The sequence below is a fragment of the Scyliorhinus torazame genome, chromosome 1, assembly GCF_047496885.1.
Source record: "Scyliorhinus torazame isolate Kashiwa2021f chromosome 1, sScyTor2.1, whole genome shotgun sequence".
Lineage (NCBI taxonomy): Eukaryota > Metazoa > Chordata > Chondrichthyes > Carcharhiniformes > Scyliorhinidae > Scyliorhinus > Scyliorhinus torazame.
This window is the reverse complement of record NC_092707.1, coordinates 336,099,125-336,122,587: the sequence shown is the minus strand read 5'-3', so window position 1 is coordinate 336,122,587 and position 23,463 is coordinate 336,099,125. Positions and strand designations below refer to the sequence as shown.

The following is a 23,463-nucleotide window of genomic DNA, read 5'->3' as shown; positions in this document are numbered from 1 at the left end:
TACTTCCACGCTCGCTACGGGAACTTACACCGTTATCACGCCCTCCTGTTGTTCCAGATGTCGACTTCGTGGAACTTCCTGCCACCATGCCCCATCCGTTGTCGCCCACGGCCAGGCCCATTCCTCTGCCGGTGGATCCTGACCCACCCTTGAGGCGGTCAACCCAAATTCATCACCCACCTACTAGACTGGACTTATGAGCCTGTTTGTACATTGAACTCATAACACACTGTGTTAATATGTTTCTGTTATTCCTTGTCGTTACAGGAGTTCGTTTTGTCGTTCAACATTTCCCCGTCCTTCGTTTATGGTACAACCTCGTTGCTATGTCGCACCCGACATTGCCCCTTGTATATAGTTTAGCCCCATGTACATGCTGTAGATATTGCACACACACATTCAGCTGCACTCAGTACACATCTCTATTTATAACCACATAGGCACATGTTCTTGTAAAAAAGGGGGGATGTCATGATATTCAGGTAAACATCATGGTGCAAACACACATACATATTGATGGACAGATCAACGGACCAATCAACACACACACAACACCACAGCCAATCACAGGCAAGAGCATACACATTACAAAACAGGGAACACGACACTTCCTGTTCATTCCAGCAGGAGACAGCTCAGGGCACAGAGCTCACAGTAAGCCACTCAGACATCCACCATGTGCTGAGTGCCACTCTAAGATAGTGGTTAGGAATAGTTCCACAGATTCAAGGGTTATGATCGAACCTCAGTAACCAGTTTACCACTGTAAATATATGTTAGTAATAAAACTGAGTTGTACCATTCGCAACCGAGTTGGTTCGTCTGTGTAGCAGAGCACCCAGCACATCAGGAGGGACTGGTCTCTGTGGAATGCTGACAAAGGGAGTGAAGGGAAGATGTGTTTGGTGGTGGCATCTCGCTGGAGTTGGCGAAAATGGCGGAGGATTATGCTTTGCATACGGAAGCTGGTGGGGTGAAATGTGAGAACAACTGTAGGTGGGAAATCACAGTTCAGGAAGAAGGAACACATTTTCAAAGCATCACTTTGAAAAGTGGCATCATCGGAACAAATGCGACGGAGGCAAAGAAGCTGAGAGAAAGGGATGGAGTCCTTACAGGGTGCAGGGTGCGAAGAAAGCTGTGGGAGTCAGAGGGCTTGGAATGAATATTAGTAGATAGTCTATTGCCGGAAATGGAGCCAGCAAGGTCAAGGAATGAAAGGGAGGTGTCTGAGATGGACCAGATGAAAGTGATGGAGGGGTGGAAACTGGAAGCGTAGTTGATGAATTTTTCCAGGTCTTGTAAAGAAAGAACTAGAATAGTCTCATACTACTGAATCAACAACAATTGGTATTGTTCCTTAGGTTCAGCATTTGCGACAAGTGGCAGCACTATTATTGGAGACAATACAGGAGTATTTATAGGAGGACTTCCACCAACATTTACCATTATCAGAGAGGATACAGGTAAAAAAAAACTTATCCTGACACATTATTTGGTTCAGTTAAAACAGTTTGAGAACTGATATCACTAAGGGTGTTGTTTTTGCTTTGCTTCAAAATAATTTTGTTGATTCTGTTTGTCCTAAATTCCAACTTTAAGTTGTTTGATATTATCATGAGTTCTATTTTAGTACTTTCTTTCAGTTAAAAGCATTAGCCATCCTTAATGCTCCTGAAAAATGGTTGGCCAGGAAGACGGGAGTTGAGAATCAGGAGGGCACCTCTGCTACCCCTTTTATGCCCAAGGCTTGCTGATGTCATGTTCACGTGGGCAGCAAAAGGGAAATTAGCAAGCCTTGTTGAAACAGGCATACGTCCACTTCCCTATGCAAATTGCTAGTCGCAGGATCCAGTGCAGAAATCGGGAGCAAATAGGTGGACCTTTTGGCAAAAGTCGTTCAGCTCCATCTAGTGAGCTGTATCCCAATGCCTGTTTGGTCATTGCACTTTACTGCACACATTCACATGTGACCCAATGTCGAATTTGGCTCAGATCTCAAGCCAACATGGAGCAATTGCTCGTTTAACTTGCCACCTGTTCTAGGCATACATGAGACTTTCCCATCCTTTTAATAACATGATTACATCTTTTTCAGCATTTCCGATTTTTCTCATCTTCCTTATTGAATACCGCACTTCCAGCCTTGCTAGAAACTATGGTACAGTACTATATTGAATTCCCTGTGACCATTGTTAATGGTTCATATGAGATGTAATTATTCCAAGATTATGTCAGTTCCATTCTCTTCCCAATGGACTTTATGGCTGCCATGTTGTGAACTGATGAAAATCCTTACAATAAGTGTGTTTAAGAAGCAAAAGGACAGTAAGACTTGAAACAAACAGAATCCATTTGTAAGCGGGGGACTCTGAATACTCTGAGGTTCAGAGTCTCCAACAACAAAGTGCACAGGAAGTTATCAAAATCTCATTCTGTGAGCAAAATTTTTTTTTTGCTTAATTCTGACTGTGTCCTGTTATATTTAATTACTTTTGTTATGTTTGTACATTATTCATCAATTTGAAATGAATTATATGGATAAAAATGAAAATCTTGTTCTCAAAGTAGAATCTATCAGCATATTTGGATCATTTATCAAAGCTGGCAAACCAAATTTTATATACTTTGGACATGAGAACACAAACAAAATAGACAGAAAAGATAACATGAGGAAACAAGCCAGATATTTCCCAGAATGATCTGAATTGCTAAATGATCTGTACTGTAAAGATTTTAAGTTATTTCCCAGTTTTGATTTGTCAATGCGATACAGTTCAAATTACACTCAAATTAAAACTATTCAACAACAATGTCACACAAGATATGTAGAGGAACAGGCTGTGTTGAGGAAACAGGGAGGCTGCAGAAGGACTTAGAACATAGAACATAGAACAATACAGCGCAGTACAGGCCCTTCGGCCCACGATGTTGCACCGAAACAAAAGCCATCTAACCTACACTATACCATTATCATCCATATGTTTATCCAATAAACTTTTAAATGCCCTTAATGTTGGCGAGTTCACTACTGTAGCAGGTAGGGCATTCCACGGCCTCACTACTCTTTGCGTAAAGAACCTACCCCTGACCTCTGTCCTATATCTATTACCCCTCAGTTTAAGGCTATGTCCCCTCGTGCTAGCCATTTCCATCCGCGGGAGAAGGCTCTCACTGTCCACCCTATCTAACCCTCTGATCATTTTGTATGCCTCTATTAAGTCTCCTCTTAACCTTCTTCTCTCTAACGAAAACAACCTCAAGTCCATCAGCCTTTCCTCATAAGATTTTCCCTCCATACCAGGCAACATCCTGGTAAATCTCCTCTGCACCCGTTCCAAAGCCTCCACGTCCTTCCTATAATGCGGTGACCAGAACTGTACGCAATACTCCAAATGCGGCCGTACCAGAGTTCTGTACAGCTGCAACATGACCTCCTGACTCCGGAACTCAATCCCTCTACCAATAAAGGCCAACACTCCATAGGCCTTCTTCACCACCCTAGACTTGGACAGGCTAGGAGAGTGAGCACCAAAGTGACAGATGGAATACAATGTGGAATAGTGTGAGGTTATGCACTTTGGTAGTATGAGTAGAGGCATAGACTATTTTCTAAATGGGGAAAGGTTTCAGAAATCAGAAGCATAAAGAGACTTAGGGGTCCTAGTTCAGAATTCGCTTAAGGTTAACATGCAGGTTCAGTGGCAGTTAGGAAGGCAATACAATGTTAGCATTCATGTCGAGAGGGCTGGAATACAAGAGCAGGAATGTACTGTTGAGGCTGTATAAGGCTCTGGTCAGTTTTGGGCACTGTACCTAAGGAAGGATGTGTTGGCCTTGGAGGGGGTCCAGAGGACATTCACAAGAAAGATCCCTGGAATGAAGGACTTGTCATATGAGGAGTGGTTGAAGACTCTGGGTCTGTACTCGAAGGAGTTTAGAAGGATGAGGGGGGGGATCTCATTGAAACTTACAGAACACTGAGAGGCCTAGATAGAGTAAACGTGGAGAGAATGTTTCCACTCGTGTGAGAAACTAGAACACGAGAGCACAGCCTCAGACTGAAGGGACGATCCTTTAAAACAGAGATGAGGAGAAGTTTCTTCAGCCAGAGGGTGGTGGATCTGTGGAACTCAGTACCGCAGAAGGCTGAGTCACTGATTGTCTTTGAGACAGAGATAGATAGGTTCTTGATTAATAAGGGGATCAGGTTTATGGGGAGAAGACAGGAGAATGGGGTTGCAAAACATATCAGCCATGATAGAATGACGGAGCAGACTTGATGGGCCGAATGGCCTAATTCTGCTCCTATGTCTTATGCTCTTATGGTCTAAGATGAGGAAATATGTACGTTTATTATGTATGTGTATGTTTATTATTTATTGATGTATATTTATTAATAATGACTATTAAATGAGCAACATAAATCTAGTTTCATCAATTGAAAGCTGCCTCGAGTTTTAATTTGTTGATTAAAAGTCCTCCAAGCAACAATTTGAAGTGCAAACTCTCTGTTGACCCATAGTACATCAATATTTCTCCACTTCTGACACTAACAAAAATCCATTTATATTAGCTTATCTTGTGGCCGTCAAGATTTACTCTAATTTAATGGTTTCTCGTAGAAGGTAAATGAACTGCTGGCCTTAGTGAGAGGAAAGTGACTCTCCTAACCAGTTGAATGGTGCTAACGAAGCCAGATTTCAACAAAGAAATAATAAGTATGACTGTATCATCATTCAAATGCTCCCACATTAATGTGAAGCAGTTGCAAATGCAGATGGATCTGACAACTGTAGTATAGTGTGAGTCAAATAATTCTCATTGCCTAGTCTTTGCACTGTAATTAACATTACTGCAGACTTTGGCAGCCAAGTTTTAAAAGTTTACAAGTGTTCACGTGTAATGTTTATTAATGCGAAGATTTGCCATTCTCGTCCATTTTTAAATATTCTAACAGACAATTGAACATACATGTAGAATTACTTTGTTGTTCATCCAGTGCAAGGTTCAAGCGATAGTTAAATTGTGGTCTGACTGCACTGGTCTAAAGCCAGCGCCAGTACAGCTGTACCCTAAGTGAAGGCAGTAGACAAGACTGTAGAATTATGGACTTGGATATTTTCTCTTGGCAGTTACAAACTATTGAAAAGATCGATTTAAATGTCCCATATACCACAGAGAGGAGAGCAACAAATTGAAAAAAAATCAGAAGACGGAAAATGTAATTAGGACCGAGTTTGAACAGAGAACAGCCATTCAGAGGAAAAGAATATTATGCAGAGATGTTAAGACAGTTTTGACTAATGATATGAATTCTTAAGTTTAAAATAAAACCCCTACCCCAGGCACAAGTCTGGTATGTTGTACCTTTTGCAAAATGTTTCCTGTTAACAAAATGCTAAATTAAATAAATAGGGAGAAAGTTTAAAATCCTGAGCTATTACTTAAAAATGTTAACTGCCTGCATATTATTATTGTGAGATAAATCCGGCATATTGTTTATTGAATCAAATTACAAAGGAATGCAGACAGTGAAATTAAGCCCCCTGCCCGAATAAGTATTTAAAATGTTGTACTCAAAGCTGATAAGTGCCGACTAGAATAGTGCAGGTAATAGAAAGAAAAAAGATTGAATTTAATTAGTAATAGGAAAATTGCAGTGTTTTCTAGTTGTAAGAGCTGCATTGTATTGTGCTGTATTCAATGTTGATGCTTGTTTTCTTAATCTACTAAGGTGATACAAAAGTGATTGAAAAGGGATTTGTGGGATGTCTCAGTGATGTGCAGATTAAGAAGAGAGTGACTCCAACAGAGGATTGGGAACCATTGGATTGGAATAGCGCTGAAGAAAAAGTTGGAACATATCACAGCTGGGAGGGCTGTCCTCGTGTTCTTGTGGGTGGAGCACATTTCCTAGGACAAGGTAATGGTAATTAAACATCTGTTCCCACTGGGTTGGAACAAAGAAGTAATGTAGTGTCAAATGTAGTACTATTGCACAGGATAAATGCATTGCATTAGCAATTCATGTTTGTGAGCTAATGATCAACAGACGTACAACATCATGAATTCACATTCTAATATGATGAAGGTGAACTGTCCAATTCACACAGGTTTATGTAGAACAAAACAAGGTATTTTTATTATCCAATAAATTCTCATTATCAAGTGGCAGACATGAATCATTAAAAATAACTTGAATTTTAAGGAATCATATGTGGTATGTCCACCAGGACAAGTAAGTCAGTGAGCTCTGCACTTGGCCAAATGTCTATATTACTCGAATCATTAATAATAACAGATTGCAAAATAGCGTATTTTACATGAATAGAATTTTGTATTATGTTAAAGTGCAATTTATGTTGTATTCAATATATTTTTGCATGTCAATGTAGTTTGGGGAAAATTGGAAAAGGTCCAAAAGGAATGTGGGAATTATAATGCATGATTAATCTGCACTCATTTGTTGCATTGCAGGCCACACATAAACTTTGAGCTGCCTGTTAATTTGAACAATTGTATCTTGCCGCTGGTTGGTTGCATACCAGGCGAGTCCTTAATACTCTCACTGGAAAGCATCTGAGTTTAGGCCTCAGGATAGACCTTGGAGTGAGTTGTGCCTGGATCAGCTTTAAAAATGTTCGTACATTAACCAGTTGGATTAAATTTAACTTTTAGTTTGGCCAGGATACCGACAAGCTACTGAATAAATAAATTAACTTTTTCTTGCTAAATCATCAAGTGAAATGTCAAATTACTGGTCATGCATCATAACACTGTTGGTTTATTATTGGTTTAAAATCAGAACTTAAGGTTAAATGTAACTATAAGAAGACTTAAAACATATGAAAAAATGCGGGCAGAGTTGTCAAGCAGTCTGAACCGCAAATCATTAACAGACATATTATGTAATAAAACAGGTAGTTTAAGCAGACAATTTAGTGTACATCAGCATTGATGGAATTTTGGCAATCATCAGAGACTGGAAATTTATTTTAGAGTTAACTATAAGAAATAGGAACAGCAGTCAACCATTTGGCCACTGGAACCTGATCTGCCATTTAATAAGATAAGGCTCAACCCATTCAACCTTTCTTCAAAGTCAATCCCTTCATCCCAGGAATTAACTTATTGAACCTTAATTGAACTGTCTCTAATGCAAATATATCCCTCCTCAAATAAGAAGACTAAAACTACATACAGTGCTCGAGGTGTGGTCTCGCCAATGTCCTGTATAATTGTAACAGGACTTCCTTACTTTTATATTCCATCTCTCTTACAATAAAGACCAATATTCCATTAGCCTTCCTAATGCTGCTCCTAATGCTGTGGTTCATGTGCAAGAATACCCAGATCCCTCCCCATTCAAATAACATTTGGCTTTTCATTCTTCCCTTCGAAGTGAGCAACCTCATATTTTCCCCCATTATGCTCCAGCTGTCAATGTCACATTTTTGCCACTCACTTAATCTTTCTGTGTCCTGTTGCAGATTCTTTGCAACCTTCTCATGACTTGCTTTTCCTCTCATCTTTGTGTCATCAGCAAATATGACTACAATAGATTCAGTCCCTTCATCCAAGTCATAAAATGGGCAGATGCTATTGATGTATTGTTTTTTGCACAAGTAAAATAAAACTGCCAGGTATTTTGTAAACCACGTCTGGGCAGCATCTAAGAGAAAGGAAGGAACAGGAAAGAATAGGGAACAGGGTGTTCTTTACAATTGATACATTTTGTATTAGGCCTGCTGTGAGCCAGGAAACAGGCTAGTCACAGATGAGGTGTTAAAGAAGTAACAGCAATAGAGAGAGAGGCAGCCAACCTCAGGAAACAGCTCAGCTGGAGATGAAGTTCTGAAGGCAAAAGCCAGTTGGTGCAAAAGATTGTTTTCTTTACTGAACCGAAGTCCATTCCCAAGCCCTGGTCACTTAGGCCATACAATGTGGTAGTCACTGGCTAGATTTGACTAATAGATTTATGGTAGTTATTTGGGAAATGGAGGGGTCTCAGTAGAGTTTAGGATTACGGGGTTTGGGGTTTTCAGTCTGAGGGAATAAGTGCTTACTGTTATTGTGCCGAAGTATAATTGTTCTTTGCAGTATTTCATTGTCTTTCTTATACTTTAATATATACTTCATCGTTGTTTAATGAAAGAGAGGTTTGAGTTCTCACTGTTCTGCAGATGTTTCTCACTAATATCCAAAATAAAACACCACGCAAAACCAGTGTTTTGGATTGGATTTGTTTACTGTCACGTGTACCGAGGTACAGTGAAGAGTATTTTTCTGTGAGCAGCTCGACAGATCATTAAGTACATGGGAAGAAAAGGAAATAAAAGAAAATACATAATATGGCAACACAAGGTGTACAATGTAACTACATAAGCACCGGCCTCAGATGAAGCATACAGGGTGTAGTGTTAGTGTGGTCAGTCCATAAGAGGGTCATTTAGGAGCCTGGTAACAGCGGGGAAGAAACTGTTTTTGAGTCTGTTCATGCATGTTCTCAGACTTCTGTATCTCCTGCCCGATGGAAGAAGTTGGAAGAGTGAGTAAGCCGGGTGGGAGGGGTCTTTGATTATGCTGCCCGCTTTCCCCAGGCAGCGGGAGGTGTAGATGGAGTCAATGGATGGGAGGCAGGTTTGTGTAATGGGCTGGGTGGTGTTCACGACTCTCTGAAGTTTCTTGCGGTCCTGGGCCGAGCAGTTGCCATACTAGGCTGTGATGCAGCCAGATAGGATGCTTCCTATGATGCATCTGTAAAAGATAGTAAGAGTTAATGTGGACAGGCCGAATTTCCTTAGTTTCCTGAGGAAGTATAGGCGTTGTGTGCTTTCTTGGTGGTAGCGTCAACGTGGGTAGACCAAGACAGATTTTTGGAGATGTGCATCCCTAGGAATTTGAAACTGCTAACCATCTCCACCTCGGCCCCATTGATGCTGACAGGGGTGTGTACAATACTTTACTTCCTGAAGTCAATGACCAGCTCTTTAGTTTTGCTGGCATTGAGGGAGAGATTGTTGTCGCTGCACCACTCCACTAGGTTCTCTCTGACTCGGCGTTATTCGAGATCAGGCCCACTATGGTCGTATCGTCATCAAACTTGTAGGTGGAGTTGGAACCAAATTTTGCCACGCAGTCGTGTGTGTACAGAGGGTAGAGTAGGGGGCTAAGAATGCAGCCTTGCGGGGCCACGGTAATGAGGACTATTGTGGAGGAGGTGTTGTTGTTCATTCTTACTGATTGTGGTCTGTTGGTCAGAAAATCGAGGATCCAGTTGTAGAGTGGGGAGCCAAGTCCTAGGTTTTGGAGTGTTGATATGAGCTTGGTTGGGATTATGGTGTTGAAGGCAGAGCTGTAGTCAATAAATAGGAGTCCGATGTAGGAGTCCTTGTTGTCGAGATGCTCTCGGGGTGAGTGTAGGGCCAGGGAAATGGCATTTGCTGTGGACCTGTTTCAGGTTAGAACACTCTCGCACATAACATCAGTGGGGTTTATTAACATATAAATTATTCTGTGACACTAACAGATTGTAAATAGTTGAGGCGCCAGCACTGATACCTTGTTACAGTTTGCGAACATGAAAATGATCCAATTACTCCGACTCTATTTCCTGTTAATTAGTCAATCCTCTATCTATGATAATATATCACTGCAAAAACCATGAGCTCTTAAGTTGTGCAGTAATTTATTTTCTGCAGCACCTTATCAAATGCCTTTTGGAATTCCAAATATATTACATCTTTTAATTCCCCTTTATCCACCCTGCTTGTTACATCTTCATTAAGGTCTTAATTAATTAACAAGTTAAAATCTTTGTGAGCTAGTTTAACAAGTAGATTATGATCAATTTCCTGATTGTTAGCAAGACTTCATCGTTAATCGTTAAACAGAATTGAGTCCACTTTCTCCTTTGCCTGAATCTCAGAAATTGGCTGTTCGAATGGCGAATCAGTGAGTGCCATAACTGATAGTGGGGAAATGTGCTCTGTCGGATCATCAGTTCTACTGAACCCACCGACACACAAGCAAAAAATTTGAGCCGACTTGACTCTCATCTTTCTCTGACACTGAGAAAGTTATGTGGGATTTTATCTATCTGGAATTGGTAATTACAATCTGGCAAGCTAACTGGATATTTTACTTCTTGTGCTAACACGTTGTCCCTGTAATGGCAAACGTCAGTGTCTACTAGAGGTCCTTACAGAAAAAGTAAGTGCATTAACAGAGAGACTGCTCCTTTTGCAAAGACAAAGAGAGAGACAGCTTAGTCCCACTGGAAAATTATTATTATGGGCCGTCTACTATGAACCACTGGAGAAGAGTAACAGCTCTCTATTTAAATTTTAATTTTAGAGGGAAATCTTGCTGCTTTCACTCAGCAAATCAGGTGGCATGTGCTAGAAGCTCCCGATCACCTCTCTCCTTCTACCTGCAAACCTAATAAATGAGATCTTGCAACTGTCATAAGTCAGTAGGGCATGACTTTTTCTCGAGCAAGGCATAACTTTGTGATAAAAACAGAACATGCTGAAAATACTCAAGAGGCCTGGAAGTATCTGTGGAGGAGGCAACTGTTAATGTTTCAGGCTTGTCATGACCTTGTGTCTGGGCTTTTTATGACCCTTTCTCTTTCAATCTTGCAATTTCGAGATATCTCCCCATAAACCTGCAAATTTTTCTTCTTCAAGTATTTATCCAATTCAATTTTGAAATTTAGCAATTAATCTGCTTCTACCACCATTGCAAGGCATTTAAGATGGTAAAGGGAGTAGTTTACTGACCCCCCCCACCCCCTGGGGGCCATTTGTTCAGGCAGGAGCATGCAGGGAGGGGACCCCGGTGCCTTCCCAACTCCCTTGATCCCCCCCCCCCCCCATGCCACCAACCTCTGTGTCAGGATTCATGACCAATTCCTCCTTTGATTGACTAAGTTTTATTTATAATATTTTTTATTTATGTGTGAAGAAGGGTGAAACCTGGGTTTGGTTTCAGTTTTAGGTTTTATGAGATGGAACTGGCAAGTCTGGATCTCTGTTTGTATAAATGCATTTTTAATGGTGTTTTATGACTCTTCTGGGGAAGAGATGGGTTACCAAGGGGTTAGTAGTAAGTAGATTGCCAAACTCAAAACACAGTGTCCAACATTAGATGTGATCACATGATTGCGCAACATTTGATAAATAATCCACTGCGCTAAGAATTAAGCGGATAACCAGTTTAAAATAGTTAGTCAGGATTGTAGTGTGGTGCAGCTGCATATATTAATCAACAGAGCCCCATTCTTTGCAGACAGAAAGAATATAAATACAGACAATGCGCCTGGTCAGCTGAACAAAATAAATGGCAGCCATCCCCCAGGGCAATACCTTGGCCAAACATGATCATGCCTGGTTTAAATTTCAAAAATTGCCAGGCAGTTAACTGTCAGTCACCATTAATGGGTGGAATTTCCATGGCAATGCCTCTACAAATCAGAGTCCACTTGCCAACCAATCATCACTCTCTTCTCATACAGTATAATCTTATGCAGTGAATCTGTTTCAGTAAATCCCATCCAGTTTAACAGAAATATTAAAATAAATGATGACCTATCAAGCCAGGTTCAATTCTGGAATCCAATTATAATATTGGCTGGGATCCTAACACTCACAAGAATGTCATGAGTTCTGATACTATTAAGACATTTCTGTTGTGTACTGAGGCACCCTTGAAGAACATGTGGGATGTAATTTAACAGAAATGAGTCCCGTGTCGAGCGCTTTTAGCAGAATGAGTCCTAGGATTCTGTTTCATTCTGTGGCCTCCATGAGGACCGCCCTGCCGAGGCTGCACTCATTTCGATATGCTGCACTAATGAGTGTCGCTCGCCAGTGCAGGAAGAGATCGGTGGCGCCCCGATCTCTAGACACCCCACCCCGGCCTCCGAATCCCCCCCCCCCATGCCCAAAATGGTAGGGGAAAGGGGTGTCCAACATCTTCCCACCGATGGCATATTTCCAGCAGCAGAAACCTTGACAGTTCATCCATCACTGAGCCACTTAATGAACCAAATAAAGGCCACTTCCAGCTACTAGAGGCATTTGCCCATGTCAGGAAAATCCTGGCAGCCTGCCAGTGGATTGCTGGGTGACACCCATGTGGCACTGCCAGGTTACCTAGGTGACATCAGGGGCGCCCCGTGCTCCCCTCCCATGTGCCAACACACCTGTTCCATGTTTGTGGAGACCAGTGCTTGCTGGAGGTCTCGGAGGCGCAGGGATAGATCCCGCGCCTTGGGTAACTCTGGTGAGTGCATATTAAAGTGAGCCTTACTGCACACTTTATTTATTTATTTAAATGTATTTTATTACAAACATGTATTAAAACAGGTTACAGTGAACAAACACCCCGGGAAACATGCTTCCCAACAATCAATTATACAGTCTGTACAGATTTTTCCCCTTTTTCACCCCTCCTCCCCCGCAATGAGCAGCACCTCAAACACGGTCGCAAACATCCGCCACCTTTCCTGAAACCCCTCTGAAGAGTCCCTTAACTCATACTTTATCTTCTCTAAACACAGGAAGTCGTGCAGGTCACCCAACCAAGCCTCTACCCCCGGTGGCAATGCCTACCACCACTCCAGCAAAATTCGCTGTGTGCAATCACGTGAAGGCCACGACATCGGCCTTCCTCCTCTTCTTGAGCTCCGGCTTCTCTGAAACCCCAAATACCATCACCAAAGGGTCCGGGTCCACCTCCTACTCCACTATCCTGGCTAAGAGCGCAAACACTCCCGCCCAGAATCTTCCAATTTTTCGCAACCCCAAAACATGTGAGCGTGATTTGCTGGCCCCCGCCCACATCTCTCACACTCATCTGCTACCCCCTGAAAGAACCCACTCATTCTCACCTGAGTCATATGCACCCTGTGCATCATCTTAAACTGTATCAGGCTCATCCTTTCCTTATACATGAGCAGGTCCCGTTTACCCTACGCAGTGCCTCACTCCATGCTCCCCAATTGATCTCCCTTCCCAACTCCGCTTCTCATTTCTCCTTGATCTTCACCACCCTCCCTGCTCCTCCCTCACCTCCCTGCTCCCCCAGCCACTTGTAAATATCCCCAATTCTTCCCTCACTGTTTAAAAAAGGAGGTCGGCAGAAAGTGGGTAATTATAGGCCGGTAAACTTAACTTCGGTCGTAGGGAAAATGCTGGAAGCTATCATTAAGGAGGAAATAGCGGGGCACCTGGAGGGAAATTGTCCCATTGGGCAGACGCAGCATGGGTTCATAAAGGGTAGGTCGTGTCTGACTAATTTGGTAGAATTTTTTGAGGACGTTACCAGTGCAGTAGATAACAGGGAGCCAATGAATGTGGTATATCTGGATTTCCAGAAAGCTTTTGACAAGGTGCCACACAAAAGGTTGCTGCATAAACTAAAGATGCATGGCATTGAGGGTAAAGTGGTAGCATGGGTAGAGGATTGGTTAACTAACAGAATGCAGAGAGTGGGGTAAATGGGTGTTTCTCTGGTTGGCAACCTGTAACTAGTGGGGTCCCTCAAGGATCAGTGTTGGGCCCGCAGTTGTTCACAATTTACATAGATGATTTGGAGTTGGGGACCAAGTGCAATGTGGCAAAGTTTGCAGACGACACTAAGATGAGTGGTAAAGCAAAAAGTGCAGAGGATACCGGAGGTCTGCAGAAGGATTTGGATAGGTTAGGTGAATGGGATAGGGTCTGGCAGATGGAATTCAATGTTGCCAAGTGTGAGGCTATCCATTTTGTGAGGAATAACAGCAGAATGGATCATTATTTAAACGGTAAGATGTTAAAACATGCTGCTGTGCAGAGGGACCTGGGTGTGCTGATGCACGAGTCGCAAAAAGTTGGTGTGCAGGTGCAACAGGTGATTAAAAAGGCAAATCGAGTTTTGTCTTTTATTGCTAGAAGGACGGAGTTCAAGACTAGGGAGGTTATGCTGCAATTGTATAAGGTGTTGGTGAGGCCACATCTGGAGTATTGTGTTCAGTTTTGGTCTCCTTACCTGAGAAAGGACATATTGGCACTGGAGGGAGTGCAGAGGAGATTCACTAGGTTGATCCCAGAGTTGAGGGCATTAGATTATGACGAGAGGTTGAGTAGACTGGGACTGTACTCACTGGAGTTTAGAAGGATGCGGGGGGATCTCATTGAAACATATAAAATTATGAAGGGAATAGATAGGATAGATGCGGACAGGTTGTTTCCACTGGTCGGGGAAAGCAGAACTAGGGGGCATAGCCTCAAAATAAGGGGAAGTAGATTTAGGACCGAGTTTAGGAGGAACTTCTTCACCCAAAGGGTTGTGAATCTCTGGAATTCCTTGCCCAGTGAAACAGTTGAGGCTCCTTCTTTAAACGTTTTTAAGAAAAAGATAGATACCTTTCTAAAGAATAAAGGGATTCGGGGATATGGTGTACGGGCCAGAGAGTGGAGCTGAGTCCACAAAGATCAGCCATGATCTCATTAAATGGCGGAGCAGGCTCGAGGGGCCAGATGGCCTACTCCTGTTCCTAGTTCTTATGTTCTTATGTTCTCCCCTTCCACATCCGGGAGCAGCAGTAGCTCCAGCAGGGTGTATTCCAACAACCGAGGGAATCCCCTCCAGACCTTTCGCGCAAAGTCCCTAACCAACAGGTACTTGAACTCTCTCTCCCTCGGCGGCTCTACCCTCTCTTTTAGCTCCTCCAGACTGGCAAACCCTTCCTCCAAATATAGATCTCTCACCTTCACCAGCCCCACTTCCCTCCACCTCCTGGATGCACTATCCAACCCCCCACCCCCCCCGGCTCAAACTCACCGACATCCCTTCCACCCTAAAATGCCTCCTCAGCTGATTCCATATCTTCACTATGGACTGCACTACCGGGCTCCTTGAATACCTACTCGGAGCCATTGACAATGCTGCCGTCACCATAGCCCTCAAACTAGACCCCTTACATGATTCATCCTCCATCCTAACCCACTCTACCCCTTCTCCTTCCCACCACCGCTGCACCTTGTCCACATTCGCCGCACAATAATAATGAAGCAAGTTCGGCAATGTCAACACCCCCCCTGCTGCCTCTGCCTCTGTAGCTGAGTCCTCCCCACCCTCGGCACCTTCCCCGCCCATACAAAGTCAGAAAGGATCCTGTCCACTTTCCGAAAAAGTCTTTGGTTAAAAAGATCGGGATAGCTTGAAAGATAAACAAGAACCTCGGCAGAATATTCATTTTCACCACTTGGACCCTCCCTGCCAGTGTTAAGTGCAGTGTATCCCACCTCTTAAGATCCTCCCTAGCCTCCTCCACCAGCTTTGCTAAGTTCCACTTATAGAGCCCCGTCCATTCCCTCGCTACCTGAATTCCCAAATACCTAAACCTATCCCTCGCTATCGTAAATGGCATCCCCCCTAAATTAGCCCGCTGTGCCAGCTCATTCACCAGGAATACCTCGCTTTTCCCTACATTCAGCTTGTACCCTGAGAACCCTCAAAACCTCCCCAGAAGGCCCATAATCCTTCCCGTACGCTCCAGCGGATTTGAAACATACAGCAAGAGGTTATCAGCATAGAGCGACACCCGATGCTCCGTCTGTCCCCTCATAATCCCCTGCCATTCTGCCGATCCCCTAAGAGCCATCGCCAATGGCTCTATGGCCAGCGCAAACAGCAGCGGTGCCAGCTGTGTAAGTCAAAGCTTTGTGAGCTCATATCATTCGTCCTCACCCTATATATTGCCACATAAAGCAACCGTACTCATGCCACAAATCTCGGCCCAAACCCAGACCTTCCCAAAACCTCAAACAAGTACTGCCACTCCACCCGATCAAATGCCTTCTCTGCGTCCATGGACCCCACCACCTCCGGTACCAGAGCCCCCGATGGATTCATCACCACATTCAACAGCCGTCTTATATTATTCGCGAGCTGCCTGCCCTTCACAAATGGTTTGATCTTCTGGCACCACCCCGGGGACACACTCCTCCATCCTCCCCACCAACAACTTAGCCAACACTTTCACATCCGTGTTCAATGGTGATATGGGCCTATACGACCCACATTTCACCAGGTCCTTCCCCTTTTTCGGAATTAGTGTGTCATCGTCTCCGGCAACTCCCCCTTCTCCAGTGCTTCATTAAATGCCCCCAATAGATGTGGTGTCAAGTCCATTGCAAATTCCTTATAGAATTCCACAGGGTACCTATCTGGCCCAGGGGCCTTCCCTGACTTCGTACCCCTGATACTATCTAGCACCTCCCTCAGCCCCAGGGGCTCCTTCTACGTCTGCCTCTTTGTTTCCTCCACCTGGGGAAATTCCAGCTTGTCCAGAAACCGCCCCATGTCCCCCTCCTATCCTCCTGGGTCTGCCCCATAAAGTCCCTGGTAGTACTCTCTAAATGCCTCATTTTTCTTCCCTGGCTCTGACACCACATCCCCAGCCCCAGTCCGTATCTCCAATATTTCCCTGGACGCAGCCTGCCTCCGCAGCTGGTGCGCCAGCATGCAGCGCGCCTTCTCCCCATACTCATATTGCACCCCCCTTGTCCGACGCAGTTGCCTGACCACCCTCCATGTTGTCAGCCTGTCAAACTGCCCCTGCAACCTTTTCCTCCTCGCCAATCCCTCCACGATGGGCAGCCTCGAATATTCCCTGTCCATCTCCACTATCTCGCTCACTAGACGATCATGTTCCTCCCTCCTTTCCCTATCCACACGGGCCTTAAACAAAATAATTACCCCCCGGACCACTGCCTTCAGTGCCTCCCACAAAATGGCCACCGACACCTCTCCATTCTGATTCAACTCCACATACTCCTTAATCGCCTCCCGCACCTTAATCACATAAACCTCCATTCGCCAGCAACCCCGAGTCAAACCTCCACCCCGGCATCTGCTCTCATCCCAATCTAAACCGAATCTCCTTACTGCACACTTTAATATGCAAGTTTAGGTCCTGCCCATTGTAGGCAGGATCCAGATCATCATGTCTCGCGAGATCCCGTTAGATATTGGGAGGCCGAATGAGCCGGGTAAATCTCGCGAGAGGCCTATCGCAAAATTTACTGGCCCATCGCCTCCTGCGTCAGGGTCGACGTGGCAGGCTGGTACAGAAGGTGAAGTCACAAGGTATCAGAGGTGAGCTGACAAGATGGATACAGAACTGGCTTGGTCTTAGAAGACAGAGGGTAGCAGTGGAATGGTGCTTTTCTAAATGGAGGGCTGTGACTAGTGGTGTTCCGCAGGGATCAGTGATGGGACTTTTGCTGTTTGTAGTATATATAAATGATTTGGAGGAAAATGTAACTTGTCTGAATATTAAGTTTTGCGGACGACACAAAGTTTGGTGGAATTGCGGATAGCGATGAGGACAGTCAAAGGTACAGCAGGATATAGATCGGTTGGAGACTTGGGGGGAGAGATGGCAGGTGGAGTTTAATCCGGACAAATGTGAGGTAATGAATTTTAAAAGGTCTAATACAGGTGGAAAATATATAGTAAATGGTAGAATCCTTAAGTGTATTGATAGGCAGAGGGACCTGGGTGTACAGGTCCTTGCGTCACTGAAAGTGGCAACGCAGGTGGAGCAGGTAGTAAAGAAGGCATATGGCATGCTAGCCTGTGACAATAAGCTATTATTATTGGCCGGGAATGGGCAGCACGGTGGCCTAGTGGTTAGCACAGCAGCCTCACGGCGCTGAGGTCCCAGGTACGATCCCGGCTCTGGGTTTCTGTCCGTGTGGAGTTTGCACATTCTCCCCGTGCCAGCGTGGGTTTCACCCCCACAACCAAAAAATGTGCAGAGTAGGTGGATTGGCCGCGCTAAATTGCCCTTCAATTGGAAAAAATAATTGGGTAATCTAAATTTAAAAAGAAAAAGTTATTGGCCGGGGCATTGAGTATAAAAATTGGCAAGTGATGCTGCAATTGTATAGTACCTTAGTTAGGCCACACTTGGAATACAGTTTTCAATTCTGGCCACCACACTACCAGAAGGATGTGGAGGCTTTGGAGAGGGTACAGAAGAGGTTTCATAGAATCTACAGTGCAGAAGGAGGCCATTCGGCCCAGCGAGTCTGCACTGGCCCTTGGAAAGAGCACCCCACTTAAGCTTGCGCCTCCACCCTATCCCCACAACCCAGTAACCCCACCCAACCTTTTTGGACACTAAGGGCAATTTATCATGGCCAATTCACCTAACCTGCACACCTTTGGACTGTGGGAGGAAACCGGAGCACCGGGAGGAAACCCACGCAGTCATGGGGAGAACCTGGATGTTGCCTAGTATGGAAGGCATTAGCTATGAGGAGAGATTGCACAAACTCGGTTTGTTCTCACTGGAATGACATAGATTGAGGGGTGACCTGATAGAAGTTTACAAAATTATGAAGGGCATGAACAGAATAGATAGTCAGAAGCTTTTTCCCAGGGTGAAAGAGTCAATTACTGGGGGATATAGGTTTAACGTGCAAGGGCAAAGTTTTGAGGAGATGCGCGAGGGATGCTTTTTACACAGAGAGTAGTGGGTGCCTGGAACTCACTGCCGGAGGAGGTGGTGGAAGCAGGTATGGTAGTAGTGACATTTAAGGGGTGTCTTGACAAATACCTGAATAGGATGGGAATAGAGGGATCCCGACCCCAGAAGTGTAGAAGGGTTTAGGTCAGACGGGCAGCATGGTTGGCGCAGGCTTGGAGAGCTGAAGGACCTGTTCCTGTGCTGTATTTTTCTTTGTTCTTGCTGGAAATATGTGAATGATGGGAAGACATTTCCCCCCACCACATTGCCAGTCCTCCCGCCTCCCAGCCAGTCTGCTATGGATCTGGAAAATTCAGCCCACAGCTTTTTCTTCGCATCTTTTATGACTTCAATTATTATATGGTTTATGGCACAGATTTTTATGAATAAATCATCTGGAAATATCCATGGTCAAGAGTCTGGGGATGATTTAAATTTGCTTCACTTGTGTTGTCTTTTCTGAGTATTCAGTTCCATAGCTGTACTTAATTGCATGTGATTGACTTTAAAACTTAAACTGCATTTCACACGCATGGCAGGCAAACCATAAAAAAAAAGCCTTTGGGTAATTTAAAGGGATTATTTCAACGTAAGAGAACAAGCACCCGGGTGGTAATTAGTGGCTTTGATGACCTATTCATTCCCCCATGTACAACAAGCATCAGAAAGGTCTTTATCTGGAATAACCTCAACTGGTGAGGTGAGAGTGACTGCCCTTGGCATCGAGTCAGCATTTGCTTGAGAGTGACATCAACGAGACCTAGCAAAACTGAAGTCAATAGGAATAAGAGGGAAAGCTGAATGATTTTTACTCATTTTTACTTTTATACCTTTTTCAAATTGTGTGTCGGGGGGAAACTGAAGTGACATCACAGAAAAGCTGTGACCTGAGTGGCTGGTTGGGAATCTACACTAAATTTAAAAAATTAAGCATTGGTAACTAATTAAACACAATTACTTAATTATAATTTAGAGGGGTATCTAAGCCAGAGATCGGAGAGTACTATATTTAGCTTTCGAATTTATATTAGAAATCTAGTGCTAGGAAACAGATAGTTAACAGTAACTTAAAAATTAAAAAAATATATATATACATAAAAAAAAACACTTTTAATTTTAATTAATTGACACAATGTCAGTTAGAGGGGTGCAGTGCTCTGACTGTGAGATGTGGCAGGTCCGGGAGGCTTCCAGCGTCCCGGATGGCTTCATCTGCAGAAAGTGCACCCAACTGGAGCTCCTCACAGACCGCATGGTTCGGTAGGAGCAGCAATTGGATGCACTTAGGAGCATGCAGGTGGCGGAAAGCATCATAGATCGCAGTTATATAAATGTGGTCACACCCAAGGTGCAGGCAGAGAAATGGGTGACCACCAGAGAGGGCAGGCAGTCAGTGCAGGAATCCCCTGTGGTTGTCCCCCTCTCGAACAGGTATACCCCTTTGGATACTGTTGGGGGGGATAGCCTATCAGGGGAAAACAGCAGCAGCCAGAGCAGTGGCACCACGGCTGGCTCTGATGTTCAGAAGGGAGGATCAAAGCGCAGAAGAGCAATAGTAATAGGGGATTCTATAGTCAGGGGCACAGATAGGCGCTTCTGTGGACGTGAAAGAGACTCCAGGATGGTATGTTGCCTCCCTGGTGCCAGGGTCCAGGATGTCTCCGAACGGGTAGAGGGCATCCTGAAGGGGGAGGGCAAACAGGCAGAGGTCATTGTACATATTGGTACTAACGACATAGGCAGGAAGGGGCATGAGGTCCTGCAGCAGGAGTTCAGGGAGCTAGGCAGAAAGTTAAAAGACAGGACCTCTAGGGTTGCAATCTCGGGATTACTCCCTATGCCACGTGACAGTGAGGCTAGAAATAGGAAGATAGAGCAGCTAAACACGTGGCTAAACAGCTGGTGTAGGAGGGAGGGTTTCCGTTATCTGGACCACTGGGAGCTCTTCCGGGGCAGGTGTGACCTATATAAGAAGGACGGATTGCATTTAAACTGGAGAGGCATACATATCCTGGCCGCGAGGTTTGCTAGTGTCACACGGGAGGGTTTAAACTAGTATGGCAGGGGGGTGGGCACGGGAGCAATAGGTCAGAAGGTGAGAGCATTGAGGGAGAACTAGGGAATAGGGACAGTGGGGCTCTGAGGCAGAGCAGACAGGGAGAAGTTGCTGAACACAGCTGGTCTGGTGGCCTGAAGTGCATATGTTTTAATGCACAAAGTATTACGGGTAAGGCAGATGAACTTAGAGCTTGGATTAGTACTCGGAACTATGATGTTGTTGCCATTACAGAGACCTGGTTGAGGGAAGGGTAGGATTGGCAGCTAAACGTTCCAGGATTTAGATGTTTCAGGCGGGATAGGGGGGGATGTAAAAGGGGTGGCGGAGTTGCTCTACTGGTTAGGGAGAATATCACAGCTGTACTACGGGAGGACACCTCAGACGGCAGTGAGGCTATATGGGTAGAGATCAGGAATAAGAAGGGTGCAGTCACAATGTTGCGGGTTTACTACAGGCCTCCCAACAGCCAGCGGGAAATAGAGGAGCAGATAGGTGGACAGATTTTGGAAAAGAGTAAAAACAATAGGGTTGTGGTGATGGGAGACTTCAACTTCCCCAATATTGACTGGGACTCACTTAGTGCCAGGGGCTTAGACGGGGCGGAGTTTGTAAGGAGCATCCAGGAGGGCTTCTTAAAACAATATGTAGACAGTCCAACTAGGGAACCTGGTATTGGACCTGGTATTGGGGAATGAGCCCGGCCAGGTGGTAGATGTTTCAGTAGGGGAGCATTTTGGGAACAGTGACCACAATTCAGTAAGTTTTAAAGTGCTGGTGGACAAGGATAAGAGTGGTCCTAGGATGAATGTGCTAAATTGGGGGAAGGCTAATTATAACAATATTAGGCGGGAACTGAAGAACATAGATTGGGGGCGGATGTTTGAGGGCAAATCAACATCTGACATGTGGGAGGCTTTCAAGTGTCAGTTGAAAGGAATTCAGGACCGGCATGTTCCTGTGAGGAAGAAGGATAAATACGGTAATTTTCGGGAACCTTGGATGACAAGAGATATTGTAGGCCTCGTCAAAAAGAAAAAGGAGGCATTTGTCAGGGCTAAAAGGCTGGGAACAGACGAGGCCTGTGTGGAATATAAGGAAAGTAGGAAGGAACTTAAGCAAGGAGTCAGGAGGGCTAGAAGGGGTCACGAAAAGTCATTGGCAAATAGGGTTAAGGAAAATCCCAAGGCTTTTTGCACGTACACAAAAAGCAAGAGGGTAGCCAGGGAAAGGGTTGGCCCACTGAAGGATAGGCAAGGGAATCTATGTGTGGAGCCAGAGGAAATGGGTGAGGTACTAAATGAATACTTTGCATCAGTATTCACCAAAGAGAAGGAATTGGTAGACGTTGAGTCTGGAGAAGGGTGTGTAGATAGCCTGGGTCACATTGAGATCCAAAAAGACGAGGTGTTGGGCGTCTTAAAAAATATTAAGGTAGATAAGTCCCCAGGGCCTGATGGGATCTACCCCAGAATACTGAAGGAGGCTGGAGAGGAAATTGCTGAGGCCTTGACAGAAATCTTTGGATCCTCAATGTCTTCAGGTGATGTCCCGGAGGACTGGAGAATAGCCAATGTTGTTCGCTGTTTAAGAAGGGTAGAAAGGATAATCCAGGGAACTACAGGCCGGTGAGCCTTACTTCAGTGGTAGGGAAATTACTGGAGAGAATTCTTCGAGACACGATCTACTCCCATTTGGAAGCAAATGGACGTATTAGTGAGAGGCAGCATGGTTTTGTGAAGGGGAGGTCGTGTCTCACTAACTTGATAGAGTTTTTCGAGGAGGTCACTAAGATGATTGATGCAGGTAGGGCAGTGGATGTTGTCTATATGGACTTCAGTAAGGCCTTTGACAAGGTCCCTCATGGTAGACTAGTACAAAAGGTGAAGTCACACGGGATCAGGGATGAGCTGGCAAGGTGGATACAGAACTGGCTAGGTCATAGAAGGCAGAGAGTAGCAATGGAAGGATGCTTTTCTAATTGGAGGGCTGTGACCAGTGATGTTCCACAGGGATCAGTGCTGGGACCTTTGCTGTTTGTAGTATATATAAATGATTTGGAGGAAAATGTAACTGGTCTGATTAGTAAGTTTGCAGACGACACAAAGGTTGGTGGAATTGCGGATAGCGATGAGGACTGTCAGAGGATACAGCAGGATTTAGATTGTTTGGAGACTTGGGCGGAGAGATGGCAGATGGAGTTTAATCCGGACAAATGTGAGGTAATGCATTTTGGAAGGTCTAATGCAGGTAGGGAATATACAGTGAATGGTAGAACCCTCAAGAGTATTGAAAGTCAAAGAGATCTAGGAGTACAGGTCCACAGGTCACTGAGAGGGGCAACACAGGTGGAGAAGGTAGTCAAGAAGGCATACGGCATGCTTGCCTTCATTGGCCGGGACATTGAGTATAAGAATTGGCAAGTCATGTTGCAGCTGTTTAGAACCTTAGTTCGGCCACACTTGGAGTATAGTGTTCAATTCTGGTCGCCACACTACCAGAAGGATGTGGAGGCTTTAGAGAGGGTGCAGAAGAGATTTCCCAGAATGTTGCCTGTTATGGAGGGCATTAGCTATGAGGAGCGGTTGAATAAACTTGGTTTGTTCTCACTGGAACGAAGGAGGTTGAGGGGCAACCTGATAGAGGTCTATAAAACTATGAGGGGCATAGACAGAGTGGATAGTCAGAGGCTTTTCCCCGGGGTAGAGGGGTCAATTACTCGGGGGCATGGGTTTAAGGTGAGAGGGGCAAGGTTTAGAGTAGATGTACGAGGCAAGTTTTTTACGCAGAGGGTAGTGGGTGCCTGTAACTCGCTACCGGAGGAGGTGGTGGAAGCAGGGACGATAGTGACACTTAAGGGGCATCTTGACAAATACAT

At 44.6% G+C, this 23,463-nt stretch overlaps 1 protein-coding gene across 1 annotated transcript in view; it reads left to right on the top strand.

The window, feature by feature from the left end:
* The window catches only part of ush2a (Usher syndrome 2A (autosomal recessive, mild)), a 1,730,413-nt gene that overhangs the window by 594,736 nt on the left and 1,112,214 nt on the right, over window positions 1-23,463 (top strand). Inside the window, exons 24-25 of the mRNA XM_072506478.1 lie at window positions 1,365-1,466; window positions 5,738-5,926. Of these exons, the coding sequence (XP_072362579.1) occupies window positions 1,365-1,466; window positions 5,738-5,926 (291 nt within the window). The remainder of the gene's footprint in view (window positions 1-1,364; window positions 1,467-5,737; window positions 5,927-23,463) is intronic.